Here is a 26,416-nt window from a genome sequence, read left to right on the forward strand (position 1 = left end):
GTTTTTGGCCTTGGTTTTTTTTGGGCCGGTTATTTTGGATAGTGTAAAACAAAGGTTTCGAAATTTTTCCGGAAATTATAAAATTTGGAACCCCCTTTTTTTATATACTTGGAGCTTTTGATATACCTTGATAGCGTTTGAATGTGTTTGGGTCCCCGGAGGGGCGCTAGTCACCCACGGGGGGGGTGAAAATACGATCCATCTACAAAAATATACCTACAAATTATTGTGGTTATAGAAATATATTATAATTAAGAATTCAAACAAAATATAATTAAAAAAACACAATCCCAATCAATTCTAACTTTAAATTCTAACAATTCGAATTTTAATAACTTATGGATTCAATTTTAATATAACTTTTAAAAGCACAATCCCAACCAATTCAAATTTTAATAACTTTATTCTAACTTTAATTCTAAAAATTGAAAAGAAATCTAATCAAATAAAGTCTACATTTTAGTTTAGGGGTTATAGAAATATTATTTAACAATTCTAACCTTGAAAAGCACAATCCCAACCACTTCTAACTTTGAATTCTCAATAACAATTTAATTTAATAATTTTAGGGATTCTAATTTTAATATATTGGGAAAAGCACAACCCCAAACCAACTAACAAGTAAACTACATGACAATGAACAAAAAAAATAGCACAATTAAAATATATATATATATATATATAGATATAGATATAAAAGTAAACAGTCAAAAAAGTTTACATTTTTTACAAATTGAACATCGAAAATTTTAAAGGGCACAATACCACCAATTCAACTTTGAATTCTCAATAACAATTCTCTTTAATAACTTAGGGGTCTAACTTTAATATAATTTGAAAAGCACAACCCCCAACCAATTCTAATTTTGAATTTAAAACCCAATTCTAACTTTAATAACTTATGGATTCTTTTAATTTTAAAAAATTGAAAAGTAAATCTAGTCAAATAAAGTCTACATTTTAGTTTTAGGTTATAGAAATATTATAACTTAATAATTCTAACATAACTTAATAATTCTAACCTTGAAAAGCACAATCCCAACCAATTCTAAAAATTGAAAAGTAAATCTAGTGAAATAAAGTCTACATTTTAGTTTTGAGGTTATACAAATACTATAACTTAACAAGCATGGTATATCATGATACATGTAGCTTAGGGTCATCATGAGTTAGAACAGAAACCCTAAGTCTGTGAAATTCCGTATTTTCATGGATGAACGTGGCGTGGGAAAAAAAAAAAGATATTCCCACACACAGATAGAAACCCTACATACATGTAAATGCTCCAATCTAACGAAGTAGTTTGCTTTTCTGACGAGGACCACCCAAAACCCTAGCTTAGATCACTTGAGATGGATTACCTTGGAAATCCTATATATTTTTTTTTTTAGGAATCATGTCCTTAGTGTTAGCATTGATTAGAAATTGGCAGAATGTTCTTACCTTGGTATGAGAGGCTGGGAGGAGAGAAAAGTCATGCTTAGGGCTTGGAAAACTGAAAATGGAATTAAATTCTCGAAAAATGCATTTTAAAGAAAAAGGACTGAATGCGACGCATATCCCATTATGCAGTCGCAGATGCGAACGCATCTCGAACCAGTGAACTAGCACTTTTGTGACAGACATTTTTGTTCCGAAATGCGTCGCATAACCCCATATGCGACACATAACCCGATAGGCGGACGCATATGTGAACGTATAGCCCGATATGCGGACACATATTGAAAACAGAGAGTTAGGAAATCCGAGCGAAGGTCTGCACGTCGATATGCGGTGCATATCCTTACCGCGGACTGCTTGCGACCTTTTCGTTGCCCAATCATAACTCCTTGTACTTAGGTCCGATTGGCAATCCTTACGTGGATGGAATGGTACTTCAAAACACATCTTACATTCCTCATGGTGGTTCCATTATATCTCTGTCTCCTAAGTCAACGCTTAGCCCGAAGGCACGAAGTGTTACAATATAAATTTTTTCCCTATGTAACACGAGCACGGGCTATGGTAGGTAAATTAGGGGAAAAGACTTGTAAAGAAATGAATCTTGGGTCTAACTCAATCCCAAAAGCTAGCTTATGAGGGGAGGATTGCCCAAGTCCATATAAGGAGTCCACTCATCCCTTAAACCACCGATGTGGAATATTTTAACACCCCACCTCACGCCCAGGACTAGACATCTGGTGCGTAGGTAATTTAATATGGGGCCCACTATCGAGAAATAATAATTGGGATGAGTTCTGCTCTAATACCATGTAAAGAAATGAATCTTGGGTCTCACTCAACCCCAAAAGCTAGCTTATGAGGGGAGGATTGTCTAAGTACATATAAGGAGTTCACTCATCCCTTAAACCACTGACGTGGAATTTTTTAACAGTATTAAATAGAGATCTTACATCCCCGCATTTATTATCTTTGCCTCTAGCTAGATACATCTTTAGGAAAGGCGTATTGGATGCTTTTCTTTTTCTCTTTTTGAATAATGTCATCATAATTGATGAAGTACTAGTAAATAAGCATAATACTTTATTTTCCATAGTTTATCTTTTTAAAACTATAACAACCTGAAATGAAGTTCTTCTTACGTAAACAAAATTGACTATAAGTAGCATTAATCATATCTTCTAAAATTCAACCTACATTCTCACCTTAAGCATTAGTGCATGGTATAAAAGGTATAGCCACAATATTATTTTATAAAAAATACGACGGCTATTTGGTCATTAGGGATCATGCAGAAGTCAATAAATATATTCGGATCGGAGATGATTACATTCAGGGGATCAAACCTCTATAAATATAGATTTTAGTCTTATGACATTGAGTCCAACTAGGAATAATTTGTTTTTGTCAGAATTAAGACGTCTGAATCTGAAGCACATTACAAATATTAAGATATGCATTAAAATATAAATGTGTGGACTTGAATGCACATCTGAACATTAAAATGTTATGTTAAGATCTAAATACTAAATAATTAAGATTGTTTGTTGTCTCAACATCTCAATGCATAAAACTTGTTTTTATTTAAGACTTACCAAACATAAAACTAGAATAACATACTAAATTAGTCTAATATTATATCAACAAAACATATTGCGGTTGTTGGTGGTGATCATGCCTGGCGATAGATGTTGTGGGTACCGATCCATAATGGTGTTGGCTGATGGTGGTTTGTTTTTAGGTAAGAACTAGTGGTGATGTTGGTTGACACTAGTGCTTAAAGGTGCAGGTTGTTGATGGTGGTGGCGGCTGATAATTATAGTGGATGATAGTGATAGCAAATAGTGATGGTGGATGATGATGGTAGTTGGTGTTGGGTGTGCGAACAAAGTACCACATTGGTAGCTGAAAAGAAAAAGAAGCTACTTATAAGGTGTTAGATACTCTTAATGATGTGAGGGCTTTGGGAAACTGGTATGGTTTGGCCCAAAACAGACAATATCACATCATGTTAAGAGTATCTTTGGACCATTTTAGCCCAACAAAGTGGTATCAGAGCTTGTGGTTGTATTTGGTTGTGTTGATCGTCTATTTGAATGATAGAGACAAATATGAGCAAGATGGTTTGCTTAAATGGCAGTAATTATCATATTTAGAATAGCAAGATGAAAGATCTTCTATTTATCAAGAAATTGCATTTACCTGTGTTTGCTTCTAAGAAACCCGAGTCTATTGAAGATGAGGATTGGGAATTTGAGCACTTACAGGTTTGTGGCTAAATTAGACAATGGGTTGAAGATAATGTTCGAAATAATATTGTGAATGAGACAAATGCTAAAAGCTTGTGGGAAAATCTCGAGATGCTTTATGCTTCGAAAACTGGCAATAATAAGTTGTTCCTACTGAAACAATTGATGAATATTAGATACAAAGAGGGAAACCCTATTTTTGATCATATCAATGATTTTTTGGGCGTCCTTGAATGGGTGTGAAGTTTGATGAAGAAATACAGGGACTTTGGCTTCTTAATACTCAGCCAAACTCTTGGGAAACTCTTTGAGTTTCTTTGACTAATTTTGCTCCCAGTGATAGCGTAACTATGGAACATGCTAAAAGTGGTGTTTTGAATGAAGAGATGAGAAGAAGATCTCAAGCTTCGTCTTCTTCAACTTCACACTCCGATATTTTGGTTACTGAAGACAGCTGGAGAAGTAACTTCAAAGGTCAGAATGACAGAGGCAAAAGTAGAAGCAAGTCAAGATCCTCCAGATACAAGAATCTTACATGTGACAATTGTCACTTGAAAGGACACATCAAAAATCATTGCTACAAGTTTAAGAGAAATCAGAAAAAGCAAAAGAAAGAAGGCGATAATGAAAATCGTGTTGCTGTTGTTGCTGAAAATGATCTTCTTGTTGGTTGTGGTAAAAATGATATCAATCTTGTTTGTGATAAGTCTACTTGGTTTGTGGATTCAGGTGCCACTTCTCATGTCACGCCAAAGAAGGAATTATTTTCTTCTTATACCCCGGTAATTTTAGAATGTTACGCATGGGCAATAATAGTGAGGTTGAGGTATTTGGCATTAGCACAGTTTGCTTGAAAAGTAAGAACAGTTCGAGGTTGGTTCTTAACAATGTCAAGCATGCTCCAGATGTTCATCTGAATTTAATTTCTGTAGAAAAGCTTGATGATGAGGGTTATGATCAAACCGTTGGTGGTGGCCAGTGGAAGCTTCTTAGAGGTTCAATGATTATGGCTCGAGATAACAAGATATCTGACTTACACTTATTTTAGGGCTCCAGTTGTGGTGACTCAGTAAATTTGGTGGAGAATGATACTTCATTAGAGTTATGGCATAGAAGGCTGAGTCATATGAGCGAGAAGGGGATTGATAACTTGGCTAAGAAGAATTTGCTTTCTGGAGTGAAACAAGCAAAGTTAAAGAGATGTGTTCATTGCTTAGCTGGGAAACATAAAAGAGTTTCCTTTTAGAGTCATTCGCCTTCAAGAGAGCTTGACTTGCTGGAATTGATACATTCTGATTTGTGTGGTCCTTTTAAAGTAAGCTATCGTGGTGGTGCACTTTACTTTGTGACTTTATTGATGATCATTCTCGCAAACTCTGGGTATTTCCTTTGAAGTCCAAAGATCAAGTACTTGATGTGTTCAAGACTTTTCAGGCCTTGGTTGAGAGACAAATAGGGAAGAAACTAAAATGCATCCGCTCAGACAATGGTGGTGAATACATTGGTCCTTTTGATAATTATTGTAGACAGCAGGATATTCGGCATCAGAAAACTCCACCAAAGACTTCTCAGTTAAATGGTTTAGCAGAGAGGATGAACAGAACTCTAGTTGAGAGGGTTAGATGTTTGCTTTCATATGCTAAGTTGCCAGATTCATTTTGGGCGAAGCCTTAATCTGCTCGCTATGTTATCAACTTATCTCCATCGTTGCTTTGGATGGTGATGTCCTGACGAGAGTTTGGTTTGGTAAGGATGTCTCTTATTCTCATCTGAGAGTCTTCGGGTGTAAGACCTTTGTGCATGTTCCTAAGGATGAGAGGTCAAAGGTGGAAGTTAAAACTAGGCAATGTATCTTCATTGGTTATGGTCAAGACGAATTTGGCTATCGTTTCTATGATCCAGTTGAGAAGAAACTTGTTAGAAGCCGTGATGTTGTGTTCTTTGAAGACCAGACAATTGAAGATTTTGACAAAGCTGAGAAGGTTGATTCTCAGAGTAGTGAGAGCTTAGTTGATGTTGATCCAGTTCCTGTGACTATAGCACCTGAAGAAAATCTTCAAAATGATGAAGCTCAAGTTGATAATGAAGATAATGATCATGTTCAGAATGACCAGCATGATGTTGTTAATGCTCCAGTATTGCTACTCGTAGAGTTCTCTCAGAAGATCTATTAGAGAGAAAGTACCTTCATCTCGTTATTATCCCAATGAGTTTGTACTGTACCTTCATCTCGTTATTCTCCCAATGAGTTTGTACTCTTGACTGACGGGGGAGAACTTGAAAGTTTTGATGAAGCCATGGATAGTGAAGAAAAAGAAAGGTGGTTTGATGCTATGCATGATGAGATTAAATCCTTGCATGATAATCATACATTTGATCTGGTTATGATTCCTAGAGACAGAAATGCTTTAAAAAAATAGGTGGGTTTTTAGGGTGAAACATGAAGATGGTAACCTAGCTCCACGGTACAAGGCTAGATTGGTTGTCAAGAGCTTTAATCAGAAGAAGGGAGTTGATTTTGATGAAATCTTTTCTCCAGTTGTGAAGATATCATCCATTTGCGTTGTTCTGGCCTTGGCTGCAAGTCTAGATTTAGGGTGTTGCATGATCACCGGGATGGAGGTCTCCTCCACATAGTCAGGAGGGGGAGAACTGTTGGGTTTTTGGGTTTTTCCTTCCTATATGGAATTGGATTAATAAAACCCAATCCAATTTGGACCAGGCCACTTTTGCCCTAAAATCCTCTATATATAGGATCAACTTAGGTCTTATTTTTATAACACAAGAGTGAATTCATAGCAGCCATATAGAGAGAAAAATTGAGAGAGAAGAGGTGATTTTCGGACCAGTAAAAATCAGCCACATCAGGCCACTTAAAATTGTTTTTCCAATTTGTTAACCGTTGGATCATGCTAAAATTTGAACTGAGGGTTCTCAACATCTGGTTCTTGGATTTCAACGGTGGAGATCGGATTTTGTGGTCTGTAGCTCCAGTTTTCGAGTACGAATAGTAGCTCATTTTTGGGGGTGATTTCTCTCCTTTCTTCACTAGTTTTGGTGCTATCTTTTATGTATTGTTGCTCTGTGTTTGGTTTTGATGTTGTAGCCATTTGGAGAACATTGTTGTAACTCTTGTTGATTTTAGTGAAGCTTTTGTGGGCCGGAGGTCCCGTGGATGTTTCCTCTTCACCTTGAAGGGGTTTTACCACGTAAATTTAGTGTCTCTTATATTGATTTACTTTTGCTTGCTTTGCTATTTTGTTGTGGTATAGTTGCTGTCCGGATTTCCATTTGTGCTAGTGTTTATTGTCTTCTCTTGGTTCAAATAGTGTGAGAAGCTTTGACTTGGGTATTTCTTCCGTTGTTACCTCGTCGTGCAATTTGGTTATTGCTTGTTTCTTCCCAACAGTTGGTTATAGGCAAAAGTGGTTGATGATGGCGATTGTCGTTAGTGATCAATGATTGTAACGGTGGTGGTTAGTGTGATGATTGTAAATGGTGGTGACGACTAACTGTGGTGATTGGCGGCGATAGTGCTTGTAGGTGGTAATAGTTATAATGGCGGGTGATGGCGATGGTTATAGTGGTGAAAGTGAATGGAACAGTGTGAACTTCTATTTTGCAAAAAATTTTGAATATACATCTTAATGATATTAAGATTTTGAAATAGACCTTAATTATTCAGATACATTTTGTGGTTGTAAACTAAAAAGGAGAAACAAATTTAATGGTTAAGATGATTAAGATTCTGGCTTAGGAAATAATAAACTTTCATTAAAATTTAGACCTTCATTAAGTGTATTGAGATGAGACCTAAGACTCTTGGTGGAGCTATATCTATGATCCTATCTCAATTACTAGCTCGTTAGGACTACAATACATAGCAGCTAACATTTGCACTTAAGCTACACAAAACCTGAATTGCTATCTCTTTCGGTTTCTCAATACTAACGCAACAAAAATATTTTTCCATAACATTAAGCAGTGATATTTTATTTTCTATTTTTAGAGTAAAAAGGAATATTTTGCCACAGTTAATTGGAAAGAAAAAATAAAAAAGAAAACCCGAGCTTGGCCAAAAAAAAATATAGCTGGCAAGGGCCAAAACGTACAGCCGTGCCAATGGGAGATTTAGGTTTAATTTTCCATATCATTCTAATGTAATTTTTTTTTCATAATCCCTCTAACGTTATAAAAAATTTAAAAAGAAAAAAAAAGGCTCGTAAGGGAGGCAATCGACACGTTTGGTATACTGAAGGTACAGAATGTAACCTTTAAGTTTGTACTTTGACGTTGTTATTCATGTCCAATAGGTAATACGATGTATCGCGATGTGAAACATTAATTTACCCAAAACCACAAAAGTGAAAACATCAGGAAAGTAGTAATATACAAACATACCTCTTTCTTTAGGTATAAACTGTAGCTACTTATATAGAGTAACTCCATGTGCCCCTTTTGCTTCAAGTGGCTATACTTATAACTTTACATAAATACATATTCGCATGGACATATTTCTTACATATATAGATATACACTTTTTAGGGTATAAAAATGTATAACTTAAACGGTAAAATTTTAGTATTCAGTTCTCAGGTGAAATCTATTACTAGTGTATATCTATTGTATGTTTATTAGTAGTTGTCTGTTTGAGAATACATACCAAGTTGATTGGGCTTTTTTAGAAGGGCAGAGATTTGAGAGAAAAAGTTACGAGCACTTGGTGTTTATATCGGTCAATGAGTCCAAAAAATGTATCTTTATTACTATATGCATTTAACGCTTAACATAGTATATAATATGTGTATTCTCAGTTTAATTTATAAATATTAAGATTTAAAATATTTGATTTAATATAAATATCATGTGAATAAGTTTTTACTAAACAGAAGCTGGCGTAGTGGCTGGAGCGGATGTACGATGACTTATGAATTCATCAAAATCCACTAGCTTCAACTTGAATTTCGTCTATGTAGTAAACTAATCATAAAATTAAGTATAACTAATAAATTTTAAACTTAATAAATCGAATGAGTTAGTATGATATATCTTAGGCCTAACTAAATCTCAAAAGCTAGATCTTGAGAGGAGGATTGCCCACACCATATTAAAGAGACCACATATCTCTTAAAGGCCGATGTGGGACTCTTAACAAGTTTAATAGCTTGCTATTTGACCAGGCTTCTAGGAAGCTAAAAGTGCGTATATTTTTAAAATTGAGGTGTTTGGTCAAAACTTTTAGAGAAAAAATAAGTGTTTTTGAACAGTAGTGGAAATTATTTTTTAAAAGCTAAAAAAAGCAGGCCAAGCATAAAGTACTGATTTAGTCAAACACACTGCTACTCTCCAAAAATACTTTTTCGAAAAATACTTCTGAACCTACAAAAAATACACTTTTCAAGATAAGCAAGACTTAGGAAAATTGACCAACCATGCTAGATAAGAAAGAGTAGCTGGTTATAGTAAAGTGACCAAAGATAGGGCATATCAGGGCTTCCATTTTCTCTCTCTCCCCCCTTTCATATCACACTGTTCATGTCACTCATTTCCACTAAATTTGGGTACTCTTTTATATCCACATACTAGCAAAAGTGGGTTCAGTTGTTAACCTAGAGGGGAATAATAATACTTATAGCAACTACACTTATTTCTTCTTTCTTCTGTGAGAGAGAAAGAATGGGAAGGGGAAGAGTAGAACTGAAGAGAATAGAGAACAAAATAAACAGGCAAGTCACTTTTGCTAAAAGAAGAAATGGACTTCTCAAGAAAGCTTATGAACTTTCTGTTTTATGTGATGCTGAAGTTGCTCTTATCATCTTCTCTAGCCGTGGTAAACTCTATGAATTTTGCAGCACTTCCAGGTATATCCATATATGTGTGTGTGTCTAAATGTTTTTGTGTCTATTTTGTTTATACCTTTTTGGTGTGTGTTTTATGTCTATAAACGTAGTGCTTTTACTAAACCCTTATCTGTGAAAGTTCTGTATTAAAGTAGCAAATTAATTTGCTGTCTTTAAAAACTTTGTTTCGTTTTTTATATTTCATTAATTAACTCCAGCTTAAGAACTTCTCTTTCTCCTCAATTTTGTTCAAGATCTAAATGTTTTCTCCATTTAGGTCTAGTACTATCCCTTATATTTGTTTACGTACAACTATATTTGTTAGATAAATCCTCTATCTTCATTCCCAAGATTTAGTTATAAGGGATAGCAAATACTTTGAGTCATTTTTTTTTGACTAAGTTTCCTTCATACCTTTGAAGATCTACTTCTTTTCTCTATATAAGAAGATCGATTTGGTTTATCTTTATTTTTTCTACTATGTTTAGTACATGTTGAGGTATAAAATAATCTTCTTAAGAATTTAATTAATTTTTTCTCATCAATTTGATTCTTGCGCTGTAGATTGCATGTGGATTCATATTTCCTTTTTTATTTTTATCTTTTTTTAAAAAAAAAAAAAAAATCTTTTGACGGTAGACGTTTGTGTTAGATTACTAATTACTTTGCTCATCTAATGGATTTTTGGATGAAAATTAGCGAGTGATTAAGGCCTTGCTAATAAGGAATTAACAAAAGTCTGAAAACCTAATTAAGAATTTTCCAGGGTAACCAATTCACTGTTAAGATTTGATTTGCAGATGTGTCATTTTTTAACGGTGCAAAACTGCTAGTACTCTCTTCTGATTTTTATTGATTTCCAAGAAGGGAGAAAAGGCTGCTTTTATGCAGGGTGATAAAGATAAATAGCTTTAAATATCGTGAAGATAACATAATCAATAACATAATATTAACTAAATTCGAAGGTAATTATCCAGCAGATAATCTTCTGTCACGCCGTACTGTATACTTCTAAGAATCATCACATGAGAAATATATGATTTATTTTCTGCAATGGTTTTTAAGCAAATTCAAATAAACATAATTTATCTTTAAAAAAAGAAAATAGTTCCAAAATGTAATTAATTGACAAGATCTGATATCCTTTTTTTCCAGCATAATCATATTTCAAACAAACGATAATTGTTGTATGTCTATGGTACGTATAAATTGAACACTTTGTTTGAAGAGCATGCTTCATATTTTAATAAGTAAAACGGAGTGAAGTTTGCTAATCAAGGTTTGATTTATTTGAATATTTAATAAAGGAATAAGCAAGTTTTAAAACAATTATTTTTCAGATTAAAATAGTCAAAAATGGCATGTAAAACTAGTTGTGGAAGAACTTCAGAACATCTCTCATTCTGTCTGATTTGTTTTTAGGATTTTTTTTTTAAAAAAAAAACCTATCTCTATAATATCACAATAACACATGCAACAATCATATGTGGAAAACAACCGTAGCATTCTACATAGCCATCTACTACGCTTCACTTTCTTTGGCTTCATTTTCTTAATAACTTGTTCTAAAAAGAATAATATATTTTTATATTTTCTTGATGAAACTTTATCTTCATCATAGAGTGATTGTTCAATCTTTTTCTTCTTTATAATTTGTTTCATCATTCAGTCAAAATTTCTCGAGTTCTTCTAATTTTAGCTTTACCAAAATCGATCGAAATTTTTATAGCCACATAAACGTTATAATATATTTAAGATCACAAGTCACATCAAAAGTTTATAACCACACCCATGGTAACAAGGATCTTCTCGCGCTTCTCTATGAACCTCTAAGCGATTGTAGTGGTTGGAGTACAGTCAAACTCTGGAGGAAAAAAATTCATAAAAGATTCGATCTTTCTCACACTATCATCACCGGCAGTACAAGAAGGTCCTGCTCCACCCAATGGTACCACATGTTAGGAAGCCTCAATTAGAACTTGGACCAAAGTCTAAGTGGCTGGAATTGGCTGCTGAGATAGGAATAACAGTAGGAATTTGTGCACCAGTGGTAGTCTAGGCCTTAGTATATAGTAACTGGCTGCACTGGCACCTCAACTGGTTGAGGAGAATAGGACTCCAACACGCTCAATAGTCTTACCACCACATCCCTACAAGAGTAATGGTAGGACTAAAAACGGTAGTTTGTACGAGAGCATACTGCATCTCAGGTGCCACTAACTGCTACTTTAGCTCGCCTAGTAGTCGAGGACCCACCTCTAGTAGCCTTAGCAGTCGTGACCCTAAGCTGAGTAGTCTAAGAACCGGCCTGTGCTCTAGTCCTACCACATACCCTAACCATGCCTGCACTGGTGGTGCCTCATTCGGTCCTCTAGGGGATGATCTTGTTTTCACCATCTGTGTTGAAAACATTCAAGGAATAGACCTTAGTTCAAACTCTAAAATGAAAGAACGACGGAAAACTTTCCGAAAATGCTGTTATAACCTCCTATCTATAGACATGGTCGACAACATATCTTTAAACAAGACTCGACTAGGATACCCTTGACTCAAAGACATTGAACCTAGAGCTCAGATATCAAGTGTGTCACAATCCAAATCAAAGCCATGGCATTGAACTAAAAAAGCCACTACCATCAATAATAAGCCCAAAGGAGACATTATTATTGTCTCAGAAATCTCATAACGTACATAGATAAAATAGTATCTCATAACAATGAAAGCTTTAAGTAGGAATTCAATGACCGAAATGCCCAAAACCTGATAATACAAATGTCAAGGAGCACCTAACATGGAATAAATACATACGTTTGGAAATACATAGTTCGAAAATAAAAGAACTAGAATAGAAGCTGCTCCACGATTAAACTGTGGCAAGCTCACACGTGTTGGAAACTCTTTACACCTCGAACAAGATCAATGAGGCCTAATAACACTAGTAAACAGATCTGCACAAAGAAGTGAGTGAAATTTGGTGAGCCTAAGCCCAGTGAGATATTGACGCGCTTCTCCATCTTACCCTCACAGAAAGTCTTTCTGAATAATGCATGAATGCAACAACAATAGAGTGTGTGTGTGTGTGTGTGTATAACATGTAGAAGCATGTACAAGTCAAGCCACATCGTAAGCCAACCATGAGCTCTCGTGGGTTAGAATCACTAGACCAGTCAATCTAATTTGTGGGCCTTGTGGATAGCCTGTAATCCACTGGACCAAAATCATATAGCTCCTTATGGATACTCGAGATCTATTAGATCTGAATTCATAGGTCCTCGCGTATAGTACGAATTCGATAAACTGATAAAATTGATATCAATATCAATTCAAATAGCTAAAATGCACAATAAAGTACAAGAAACACATTATACATTGTCATACAAGCTAAAACAATGCATGTAATGATGCCAAATACCATAGCATTATTTAACAATGAATTCTATTGTATGCGATGCTTAGTTTGTTGAAAACAGTTCTAGTCGTGCTTTAAATCTCTGTAAAGTCATGGCATAGTTATAAAAGATCAGTATAACATATGAAGCGTAGCTCAAAGTATTAGAAATGACCTTGTACGCGCTCTCCCAATAATGTACCAAGTATTTAGAAAGCAGACAATCAATAATGCACATTTCTAGTCATGCTTTTTGAAAACAAGTAATCCAAAAGTTAAAATCTCACTCACATCGAAGTCGGTGAAATTCTCGAACCTAGCACTATCCAATTTTCCTCCTGAACGACCTCCAATAACCTCAATCTACCCAAAAATATGAAACAATGCATCAATTAGGTTAGATGGTCTATTTCAGAAATCTTTTTGGATAGTTAAAGTCAAAGTCAAAATTAACCCCTAAAGTGAACCGTCGGTCAACCCAATCAAGACTCGGAATAAATTACATCGACAGGTTACCTATACACTCACGGATTTCAATTCTACAATCGTGTATTGATTTTGATTTCAATTGCTACGTCAATCTCAAACTTACCCAATTAATAAACTAGGTCAAAATCTCCCAATTTTAGGAATTTAATTAATTATACCAGATCTAACCTATCTTCGCGATTGTTAAAGAGTCCATGATGGTCATGAAGTGAAACTTTTCCAGATTCTTCGCGGTTACGGTTGGGACCTCGCGTTCAAGGAGAACAGTTGACTAGTTGGTCAACGTCACACCTTCTCCTCGCGACCGTAAAACACAAAATGCCATAGACCAGTCAAACCGCCGGGTAAACTTTCGCGATCATGGGGTCTGGTATTGCAATCACGATGCACCAAACACTGACAAAAAATATGAAATTTTAATTAAGTTCAACATGAGCCAAAATACTCTTGAGCCCTCGAGTTTCCACCCTGACCATCTCGACAAGTCCCAAATATACATACAAACTCATCCCAAAATTTAAAATACAAATCTGATTACATTTTAACAAATTTAGGAGTTGATTTGTTATAATGATTTATATTCACACAAATATATATGTTTTATACTAAATTACAGATTTTAAAAGTCTTTTCATATATCTTCACCTCTGTGCCATTCAAAGTGCAACACATGTGAGATGGGAGGAGTAATTACTAATTAATGTGTTCAAAGTTATGCTTTCTCATCTAAAAAACTCGATTGCTTAAGTATACGACATTTTATAACTTTTAGAGGCAGTTTTTTCTTAAGGGTGCATTTGGTATGAAAGAAAATATTGTCCACGCGTGAAATGTTTTTGTAGACAAAATATTATCTCAAAAATATTTACATGTAATCTAGGCAAATATTATGGGAGAGTAGGGGTGGGAGTGAGGGTAAGGTATGTTGGAGGGTGGGGATGAGACATTCAAGAGTCGTTTGGTTGCTAGTTAATTAAAAAGTGAATTGTTCATGTATTAAAGCCCGCATAACTAATTAATACCATCCTTGACAGCATTTTAGTAGCTACGCATAAAATTTTGCACACCAGGTATAATGTTTGATTCCAGTTTACAATCTCGTATAACTAAAACATGTATAAGTTGTGAGTCAACTTTATGTACTCCCTCTGTCCCAATTTATGTGCAGATATTTGACTGCGCACGGAGATTAAGAGAAAAATGATGACTTTTAAAATTTGTGGTCTAAAACAAGTAATATAAATTTCTATGGCTATAAATCATTTCAGCAAGTGTAAAATGAGAAGTTTGAAGTTAAATTGTTACTAAATTTTGAAAGATGTTATTCTTTTTAGGACTGACTAAAAAGGAAAGTGTCACATAAATTGGGATGGGAGGAGTATTATTTTATGCTGGGTAAAAAATCGAATAACTAATACATGAATAACTAAATTCTGCATAATTCATCCCTACATTATTAATACCTGCATCCTCTAACCAGCAACCAAATGACCCCTTAGTGTAATATGCCACTTATAGAGCTTGTTTTCACTACTTTTACGAGGCAAATCATTTTTCTCATTTTTAACAAACTGATTTTCCTTGAGAAAATGTTTTTCAAAACTTTTGACCAAACAAACATGAAAAAGCCCTACCAAACACACCCTTAGACAGATAGTGTTTTCCTTTTTGCTTTTGGTGATGATGCTTTATCTATTTTACCATGCATCCCCAGCATTTGTGAAAGAATTTGAGCATTGAACGTCCAACCTGAATTTTAATGCTATACGTGGAGTGGTGCAAAACCTTCTAGACCCCTCCGGATGCGTGTCTATACTTGATGTGAGACTATATATAATCCAACAATGGCAGCTTTAACATGGTCCAGGAAAATGACTAATTGTGTTTTTTTTTTCCATAAAATTGTTGAAGCATGATGGCAACACTTGAAAAGTATCAACAGTGCAGTTATGCGTCTTTGGACTCGATGCAATCAACTAATGATACTCAGGTATTATTTGTCTACTTTATCTTGTATATTTTAGCTATGATTGTATGATTTGATAAGCTATCAAGGATATTACTACCATTACTTGGTGTATACTTGCATTACTAGTCTCTTTAAACATTTGCAATTGTTGTGTAGAGTGCAGAGGATATCTAGTACTTGTTGAGATGTTACAGTCCTTAATTAGTACTAACTAATAGTTGCTAAGTGAAAAAAGATGGAGGTCACAAATGTGCAATCGTTTCCCCGAAGAGAGAATACATAAATACCCCCGGAGATGACACCTTTTTTCAATAAGACACCTAAACTTTGCGGGGTCCTAATACCCCCTTAATCTTATTTACAGTGGATTTATCACCCCCTTATGAGCCCACGTGGCATATAGAGTGTATTCACTCTCCAATAGAGCGTGAGTTAAGTTTTGTTTTTTTTTTTTTTTTTTTTCAGCATTTGTTTCATTAAAAATACCTTTTCCTTTTACTTTATTTATTTTATTTAATATTTTTTTTTTCCTTATCTTCTTCACCAAGAAGACCCAATTGGTTACCCTTTTTTTTCTTTTTGTTTTTTCCTCTGTTTCTTCAAGATAGTTCTTCTATGGACTTTTCCGAATCGTCCTTATTCTCTGTCTTTTTTTGCTTTTGATTTTTGTTATGGAGCTTGGGGTAAGTCATTGGAGATGGAATGGTGGCTTGAAGGTGATTTCTAAGTTTCAAAGTTTGATTTGGTGATCGTTAATGCTATTTTGATTGGAGATGGAATGGTGATTCTTCCAATTCTGGCCAGTTTGAAAAACAATACTTTTGTTTTCTATCTTATTCTTTTTTTTTTTTTAGTTGGGTTCATTAATTTTTTTCCTTCCTAAAAATGGAGGTTGAAAGTGGTGAGGTTAAGGGATATTGATTTGGGGGTAAGAAGTTGGATAGATGTTGATTTAAATTTCACATTTGGTTTGGTGCTAATTTTAATTATTTGGTGATGGTTTGGCAACTTTCGGTGGTGCTATGGTGGAATTGGTGGGGCAGTGGCGGTGATGGGGTGGCTAAGGTGGGGGGAAGTTGAGGTGAAGAAGAAGGGGGGAAAGAAAAATAAAAGAAATGAAAGAAAAGGAATCAAATAGGAAAAATAAAAATCAAAAAATTTAAAAATCAATTTGACACGTGGCAAGTGATGATTGGTGCGTGAGTTGCACAGATCTTCTTATACTTGGGGTTGATCGAAAAAAGGGTGAATATATACTATTTTGAAGCTGTTCAGGGGGGTCATAGGACCCCCGCAAAGTTAAGGTGTCTTATTGAAAAAATGTGTCATCTCCAGAGGGGTATTTATGTATTCTCTCTTTCCCCGAATAGTATAATATGACTTTAAGTTATATTATGAAAAAGTTTGAAGGAATTAATGTTGTAATTGAAAAGGCTAAACCCAAATATATATACAAATCCTAAACCTTGCTAACCAAGAAAACCTATCGTAAATAAGGTAATAGTCTCCTAAATATATACAACTTCCTAAAATATTCCACTGCCTATTTACACTTATGGTACATCTTCTTAATACTCCCCCTCAAGTTGCAGCATGAAGGTCACGAATGCCCAACTTCCGAAGTAGATACAAAAACTGTTGCTTCCCGAGCGCCTTAGTAAATATGTCAGCTAGTTGTTGAGAAGTGTGCACATGAGATGCAACAATATGACTAGCTACTATTTCATCACGTACGACGTGGCAATCAACCTCAATGTGCTTCGTGCGCTCATGGAAAACTGGATTTGCAGATATATGGAGATCAGCTTGACTGTCACAATACAACCGAACAGGATCCTTGTGAAAGACGCTGAAGGATCATAACAAAGCCTTGAGCCATTTCAACTCACACACCGTTGTTGCCATAGAATGATATTCCGCTTCGGCTGAGGAGCGAGAGACAGTATGTTGCTTCTTGGTTTTCCAAGAAACTGGTGAATTTCCCAATACAATAAAATAACTAGTTATAGAGCGTCGTGTTACCGAACAACTTGCATAATCTGAATCACAATATGCATTTAAGAGCAAATTGCTATCAGCTCATAAAAAAATTCCTTTACCTGGCTTGCCTTTAAAATATCACACTACGTGAAGTGCTTCCTCCTCCCAATGTCTCTCCTTCGGATGATGCATGAACTGAGCCAATATATGAATTGAGTAGCACAGCTCATGATGAGTGATGGTCAAATAAATCAACCGACCGACCAAGCGCCTATATTTTTCAGGTTCAGCAAAATCATTACCGTTGTCCAACGCGAGTTTGTGATTTTACTCAATAGGAAAACTCGTTAGTTTGGCACCAAGAAGACCAGTTTCACTCAAAATATCGAGTGCATATTTTCTTTGACAAAGAAACAGACCACTTGTACTTCTGGCCACTTCTATGCCCAAAAAATATTTTAAAAGCCCAAGATCTTTCATGTGAAAACACCGATGCAAATATTATTTGAAGTTAGTAATAGCACCAGAATCATCTCCTACAATGATCAGAACATCGACATAAACAAGAACATGTAGTGTCAAACCATTCTTTATATGAGAAAATAAAGAGTAATCCGCTTATGATTGAACAAAACCAAATGTCTTTAAAGCAGTAGCGAGTTTGGCAAACCAATTTCTTGGAGCTTGTCCCAATCCATATAATGATTTGGGAGATGACACACCTTCCCTTGAGTCGAGGTCTCAAATCCATGTGGATGTTGCATATAAACTTCTTCATCTAAATCACCATGCAAGAATGCATTATGAACATCCATTTGATACAACTCCCATTTTTTAGCTACAGCAATGCTAAGGAAAACTCGTATAGTTATCATTTTCGCCATCGGAGCGAAAGTTTCATTATAATCAACGTCGGCCACCTAGTTGTTGCCAAAAATCACAAGTCGAGCTTTGAACCGCTCAAATGTACCATTGGAATTATATTTTATCTTATACACCTATTTGCATCCGATCGCCTCTTTCCCCGGAGGAAAAGACTCCAATGTCCATGTACCGTTCTTTTCCAGTGTATCAATTTCTTTTTTCATAGCATGTCACCAAAGAGGGTCGCGCACAGCATCAAAAAACGTTGTGGGTTCAGTTCCTGCAGTTTACGGTACGTCAAAAAATACTTGTGCCTAGAAGAAAAATTATTGCAAGTCACAAAGTTAACTATAGGATACGGCATACCTGAGGACTGTGAACTAGTGGGTGACGAGCTTTGCGCTGGGGTATTTGTGCAGCGAGTAACATGACATTAAGTTATATAACAAACATGATCTTTCAGTCTACTGGAAACTTTGTGTTCCCGATATCCCCGACCAAAAGCATCATCCACAATAGTAGTAGTAGGTTGTGTATCCATAATAGGCAAACTTGTGTTCTTATTTTCCTCCTGAGTAGGACTAGGAGAAACAATCTCTACCCTACTATCTTCATTGGCGTTAGGCTCAATATCGACGCTCCCCCTTGAGTCAATAGAGGGTGAGTGGGCATGTTGCATAGTAGGAGAATTCAGCGAAGTGATAGTCTGGGGGCAGTTACTATACTAGCACAAGGGAAGATTTTTTGATCAAAAGTGACATCACGAGACACAAAAATATCTCCAGTCTCCAACTAATAAACATGCCATCCTTTCTTCCCGAAAGGATATCTAATAAAAATACATCAACGACTCCTGGACCCAAACTTATCTTTGTCACAGGACTTAGCAAAACATAGACGTCCAAATACTTTTAGGGGCTTATATGAAGGTTCTTTTCCAAAGATTATGTCATGACCCAACCCCGTAGGCCGTGACTAGTGCCCGAGCTGGACACTCGTACATACCCAATAACCAGAATCAGCATACAAATAGCTTATACATATACAAAGGTCAGACGTCGTCTCCAAAGTGTCGCATGTACAAATAGATATCACAGGCTGCAAAGGCTATCATAAAGCACAACGTCCCAAAATATGTACATACGCAAGCCGATGAGGCTGCCACGGCGAGTGGGACCGCCCAAAACATATATCATACGAACACAACTGAACAGTAATACTCACAACCCACATATATGTCTACAGACCTCTAAAAGTAGCAACAAAATCATATGTCGGGACAGGGCCCCGCCGTACCCCTGAATGGATATATGCATATACAACGGAAGAGTCTGTACCAAAATATAGGCTCCGGAACAAAGGAGCACTCCAAGATAGTAGAGTAGATGTCCTAAGCTGGCGGATCACCAAAGTGGGCGTCGTACGCGGGCATGAAACGCGACCCCGAAGAAAGAAGGTCGAGACGGAATATGTCGAGTATGCAAAGCATGAAATACAAGAAATGTGATCATAACCGGAACGAGAAGCAAGAGAATAAGTACAATATCCAAAATGCCAAAACATTTACTTTTGAAACACAAATCATGCGTGGGGCTCGTGGAACATGGTCGCCACCCCGTCTTTGGCGCCATAACACATCATGCTCCGAGAAGATTTCATATCTCCGTAACCCAAAGATATCTCCATAACACATCATAACGCCATAACACATCATAACACTGAATATATATACGGTACCCGGCCCTCTAGCGAGGGACTCGCGAACCATAACACATCATACTCCGAATATAGCATAGTGCGCACGATGATATAACCGGCCCGGGACTCGGCGAAAGATGTAACAACAGTATGCACGAGCAGAGTCGTGAGTAACCATATGCATATAAATCATCATTACAGACTCAACAGATAAGTAAGTAATCAACGCTCACATGTTCAAGTACTAATCCGAGATCATTCAAACAAGATTCAAGTCAACCCGCACAATATTCAAAACAACCCAACCAAAACATCACTCCACCCGAAACCTCCCCAAACCCGACAAGCACAACAACAACACATTCCTCTCTCCTAAATTCATGAACTACACCAACAATCCACACTCTAACAATATCATTCTCATAAATATAAAAACTACATACAAATCACGTTGGCTTCTAAAATGCCCACAACGATTACAACTTCAACTTGAATCATTAAACTTTCATTATCATCATAGCATCCACAACAACAACAACCAAAATACTAAATAAAATTAGTTCATTCCTTGCCATACAAAACAGCCCATATTCGGCCACCACCCCAACACACAAATTTCATGATTTTCATCCATTTATACACTCTACAACACACACAAACGATCCATAACATATGAAAAAGAAGATTAAACCTTACCTTTTCCACTTAACTCCACAACTTGGCTAGGGTTGTAAATGGTAAAAACGAATGGTTTGATCGCTCCAACAACTATTTCACGTTAACAAGGACCTTCCAATTGGTTGAATTGCTAGAAGAAAATATTTTTTTGATCAATGTTTCATGGACCTTGTTCGGCTAGACCATGGCCGAATATGGCTTCTTCTTTTTTTTCTCCAAGGTTCTCCAAGTTTCTAAGGTGAAAGATGAATATAATTTGTCTTGCTTGTCATCAATTGTATGCCTATATAACTCATCCAAGTGGCCCATGCCCCACACATGGCTTGGATCAATTAAATTTGGCCAAGCCATGGGTGGGAACCCACCTATGCCACACGGCCAACTTGGCCTTTGTTTCATGAATTATTAACTTTCCATAATTAACTTTTAACCCCAAATTTTCCTTAATATTCCATGCCAATAAAATCATAAGCAACTTGTGCCTTAAAACAAAATCGGAGGTTAAGAGTCTTTACCTCGTATCCCGAAATAGTCTTGTCCTTAACTTATCACAGTTAGCTCGGAATGTCCCAATGTACAAAATACGGGATAACATCCTCCCCCCCCTTTAGAACATTCATCCTCGAATGTTAAACTAGCCCTACAGGGTCTTATAAGCATTTTTTGGGGGAGTTTCTTCTATAGCTATCACACACAGTTCATTCATCAATCAACATAACCAAGTAAGGGATTTAGATTACCTGTAGGCATCGAAAATGAGTGGGGATACTTCTTCTTCATCTCCTCTTGACTTCCCTGTGTCATCTCCTCCCTATTATTGTTCCGCCACAATACCTTAACGGAAGCCATATCTTTAGTACGCAACTTCCTCACTCGACGATCCCGTATGGCTATAGTCGCTCCTCGTAGGATAATTCCTCCGTCACCGGATATCTCTACGGAAATATTCTCGGAAGGGTCACCAATGCATTTGCGAAGCATAGACACGTGGAATACCGGATGCGCTCTCTCTCAATCGGTAAGTCTAACTCATAGGCAACCTTGCCTACCTTACGATGATCCGATAAGGCCCAATATATCTCGACCGAGCTTTCCTTTCTTGCCGAATGTCATAACACCCTTCATGGGTGACACTTTCAAAAATACCCAGTCACCAACCCAGAACTCTAAGTGTCGACGTCGATTATCTGCATATGATTTCTGTCGACTCTGAGCTGCTAATAACCGTTCCCGAATGAGTTTCACTTTATCAACTGCTTGCTGAATCATATCTGGGCCAATTAACTTAGTTTCACCAACATCGAACCAGCCAATCGGTGACCTGCATTTCCTGCCATACAGAGCCTCATACGGTGCCATCTGGATACTAGAATGGTAGCTATTATTATAAGCAAATTCAACAAGTGGCAAATGATCATCCCAGCTACCTCTGAAATCAATAACACAGGCCCGCAACATATCTTCTAGCGTCTGAATAGTACGCTCGGCCTGTCCGTCAGACTGAGGGTGAAATGCTGTACTAAGACTCACCTGTGTCCCCAATCCTTCCTGAAATGATCTCCAAAAGTTAGCTGTAAACTGGGCACCTCTGTCGGAGATAATAGATATGGGAACTCCGTGAAGTCTTACTATCTCCTTAATATATAACCTGGCATAGTCCTCAGCTGAATAAGTAGTCCTGACTGGAAGGAAATGGGCTGATTTTGTCAGCCTATCAATGATAACCCATATGGAGTCATACTTCCGTGGAGTGCGAGGTAAGCCTGTAATGAAGTCCATATTAATTATTTCCCACTTCCAAGTCGGAATCTCCATCTCCTGATGCTCGATCTTAACCTGTTGGCAATTCGGGCACTGAGCAACAAATTCGGCACCAGTACAAGCATCTGAGGTCATGATACATCTTTGTTGATCCCGGATGAACAGAATAACGGGCATAATGTGCCTCTCCCATAACCTGTCGCCGCAGCCCTGCAACCTCAGGTACACATAATCTGCCCCTATGTAGTAATACTCCATCAGGTGTAATCTCGAACGGGGTCTTCTCCTTTTCAAGGGCTGCATCTCTGTACTGTGCCAGAACAGGGTCCTCATACTGACGTCGCTTTACCTCTTCCATAATAGAGGATTCAGCAATTCCTCGAACAGAAATCCCAGTATCTCCAGAATCGGCCAGACGGACTCCAAGACTAGCTAGCTGATGGATCTCGCGAACCATTTCTTTTCTTTCTGGCTGCACGTCCGCCAAGCTGCCCATAGACTTACGGCTGAGTGCATCTGCTACAACATTGGCTTTCCCAGGATGATATAAAATGTAAACATCATAGTCTTTCAGCAACTCTAGCCACCTTCTCTACCGCAAATTCAACTCCTTTCTCGCTTAAAGATATCTTTTGGAGGCTTTTTGTGATCCGTATAAATATCAACATGAACGCCATATAGATAGTGTCTCCATATCTTCAAAGCATGAATTACCGCTGCTAGCTCCAGATCATGAGTAGGATAATTCCTTTCGTGCTTTTTGAGCTGCCGGGAGGCATAGTCTATAACTCTGCCATGCTGCATTAATACACAACCTAGCCCAACACCGGAAGCATCACAATAAATAACATAACCGTCCAGTCCCTCAGGAAGAGTCAGAACTGGAGCTGTAGTCAACTTCTCTTTCAGCAACTGGAAGCTTCGTTCGCAAGCATCGGTCCACTGGAACTTAGTTGCCTTCTGAGTTAGCCTCGTTAAAGGCGCTGAAATCGAAGCAAACTTTTTCACAAATCTCCTGTAATATCCTGCTAACCCCAGAAAACTACGTACCTCAGTAGGTGTCGTAGGTCTAGGCCAATTCTTTACGGCCTCAATCTTCTGTGTATCAACTCGGATGCCATCAGCTCCAATAATATGCCCCAAGAATGCAACTGAAGTCAACCAGAATTCACATTTAGAGAACTTAGCATACAATTTCTGGTGCTGGAGCACCCCAAGTACTACCCTCAGATGATCTGCATGCTCCTCTTCTGGTCGTGAATAGACCAGAATATCGTCAATAAATACAATCACGAACATATCTAGGAACGGCTTGAATACTCGGTTCATCAGATCCATAAACACTGCTGGAGCATTGGTCAGCCCAAAAGACATCACTCTAAACTCATAATGCCCATATCGGGTCCTGAATGCAGTCTTTGGGATATCTGCCTCTCTTACCCGCACCTGGTGATAGCCTGACCGCAGGTCTATCTTCGAGAAACACTTAGCACCCTGCAACTGGTCAAACAAATCATCAATCCTGGGGAGGGGATATTTATTCTTTATGGTTACCTTATTCAGCTGCCTATAATCAATACACATCCGCAGCCGACCCATCTTTCTTTCTCACGAACAATACCGCGCGCTCCCCAAGGTGATGTGTTGGGCCTAGTGAAGCCCTTCTCTAATAAATCCCTCACCGCTCCTTCAATTCTTTCAATTCTCAGTGCCATTCGTACGGAGGAATAGATATAGGCCGAGTATAATAGATATAGGCCGAGTATGGCAACACATCTATGGTGAACTCTATCTCCCGCTCGAGGAAGACACTGAAGTTCATCTAGGAATACATCCGGAAATTCATTAACCACGGGATCGACCGAGGCTCGGTGCCTCTGCTTTCAAGTCATGTACACGAACCAGATGATAAATGTAACCCTTTCTAACCATCTTTCTTGCCTTGAGGTATGAAATAAACTTACCCCTCGGCGATGCTGTATTTCCTGTCCACTCTATAACTGGTTCTCCTGGGAATCGGAAGTGAACTACCTTCTTCTAACAGTCAACGTTGGCATAACAAGAAGCTAGCCAATCCATACCTATAATAACATCGAATTCTTACCATATCCAGCTCTATCAAATCTGCTTTAGTGCAACGGCCACATATAATTACCGAACAATCTCTATATACCTGCCTTGCGATGACAGAATCTCCTACCGGTGTAGCTACCTCAAACGGTTCTATCGATTCAGGTTTTATCCCAATTCTACTAGCAACAAGGGAGAAATGTACGATAAAGTAGAGCCTGGGTCTATCAATGCATATACATCTCGGGAGAAGATCAATAATATACCTGTAACCACATTAGGTGACGCCTCCTGATCCTGTCGGCTAGCCAAGGCATATATGCGGTTCGAAGGACCGCTAGAACCGGAAGCTCCGCCACGGCCTCTACCGCGGCCTGCTGGTGTCGGCATACCCTGCCCCACAGGGTGCATAGCTACAGAAGAGGACGATGAACCAAAGAATCGACCCCGGGGCCGAGCCGCACCACCTGGACTACCCCCACGCGGACAATCTCTCATAAGGTGGCCCTGACGGCCACAGGAAAAACAAGCACCCGTAGCACGATAACACTCTCCAGGGTGATGTCTCCCACAGTGAGAACACCGAGGTATGGGTGGCCTCGACTGACCGGAACCTCTGTCCACCTGCGAACCCGAAGCCCTGGAGCTCTGACCTGCTCCTGAATACCCTGTACTGTCCGGTCTCCTACCCGTAAACTGTGGGGGTGTACTCCGTGCTGGCTGGGAAGGATATCTACTATGCTGCTGCTGAGGCTGCCTGCCTCGAGACTCCCCGGAATAACCAGCTGATCTAGCCCTCTTGGGCTGGCTCCTGTCATAATCTCTGTCGGGCTGACGCCCTCTATGTCGATCCTCCATACCCTGGGCATGCGCCTGTACCCGTGCAATATCCATCCCCGGGCCGGGAAGCCATCACCATACAGCTGTCAACCAAATAACGATCCAACCCCACCACATATCGATGCATCCTATCGGTCATATCGCCTACAATAGTGGGTGCATATCCGGCCGTGAGTCGAACTCTAGACTATACCTCGAACATTCCGCCCTCTCGTCTCAACCGCAGAATCGTCAACCCTAGCTCGCCGCATCTCCGGAGGCGTAAAGTGGCCAAGAAAGGCCTCTCGTAAACTCATCCCACACCGCCGGAGGAGCACCCTCGCCCCTAGACAACTCCCCAGACTTGTACCACCAGCGCCTACATCATGCAACCGATATGAAGCCAGCCGACAGACCCGCCTCGAAGCCTTAATTAACCGCAACGTACGCCGCATCCGCCGAATAAACTCCCCGGGGATCCTCCGCGGCCGTGACCCGAAGAACTCGGGAGGATTACAAGTCAGAAATCACGGCCCTCAAACCGTCATGTCCGTCGCCCGATCACCTCCCGGTCCGCGTCTCGCGAGCCCGCCCTCGCCACTAGTCCGGTCGAGAATCGGACCGCATCTCTCATAGCCCTATCCTCAACCCCGGCCGAGGAGCCGGAGGCTCGGCACGGAACCCGGAGCCGGCGTGGAGCCGCCCCCTCGATCCGCACCGCCGGCCGCCCTATGCGCCTCTCGCTAGTGGCGTGTAGCGCAGCTCGTCGCCGACGGAACACAACCTCGGGGCCGAGCACGGCCCCGGTAACTCTCCGGCCCTGGCTAGTCTCTCCGGCCGCCGCCGACTTGCCTTCTCGGGGCGCCCGTCGCCTTCTTTGGAGGCATCGCCGAAAACATAACAATTCGTTGGGGAGGAGTCATCCCGATAATACGGCTCTATCGCACGATCTAGGATAAGAAGGAAAAGGTAACATCCTAAATGTCCCGTAGCTTCCCGTTTATAGATGCGGTGCACAACATACCGATAAACAAGACTCTACCGGACACGGTGCTTGTAGACACTCCGAGGACGAACCGCTCTGATACCACTTTTGTCACGACCCAACCCCGTAGGCCGTGACTAGTGCCCGAGCTGGACACTCGTACATACCCAATAACCAGAATCAGCA

At 38.7% G+C, this 26,416-nt stretch overlaps 1 protein-coding gene across 1 annotated transcript in view; it reads left to right on the plus strand.

The window, feature by feature from the left end:
- Positions 1 to 9,176: 9,176 nt before the first annotated feature.
- The window catches only part of LOC132044585 (MADS-box protein J2-like), a 34,494-nt gene continuing 17,254 nt past the window's right edge, over positions 9,177 to 26,416 (plus strand). The window contains exons 1-2 of the mRNA XM_059435080.1: positions 9,177 to 9,550; positions 15,318 to 15,396. Of these exons, the coding sequence (XP_059291063.1) occupies positions 9,366 to 9,550; positions 15,318 to 15,396 (264 nt within the window). The 5' untranslated portion in view covers positions 9,177 to 9,365. The remainder of the gene's footprint in view (positions 9,551 to 15,317; positions 15,397 to 26,416) is intronic.

This window comes from Lycium ferocissimum, unplaced genomic scaffold (genome assembly GCF_029784015.1).
Source record: "Lycium ferocissimum isolate CSIRO_LF1 unplaced genomic scaffold, AGI_CSIRO_Lferr_CH_V1 ctg4949, whole genome shotgun sequence".
Taxonomy (NCBI): Eukaryota; Viridiplantae; Streptophyta; class Magnoliopsida; order Solanales; family Solanaceae; genus Lycium; species Lycium ferocissimum.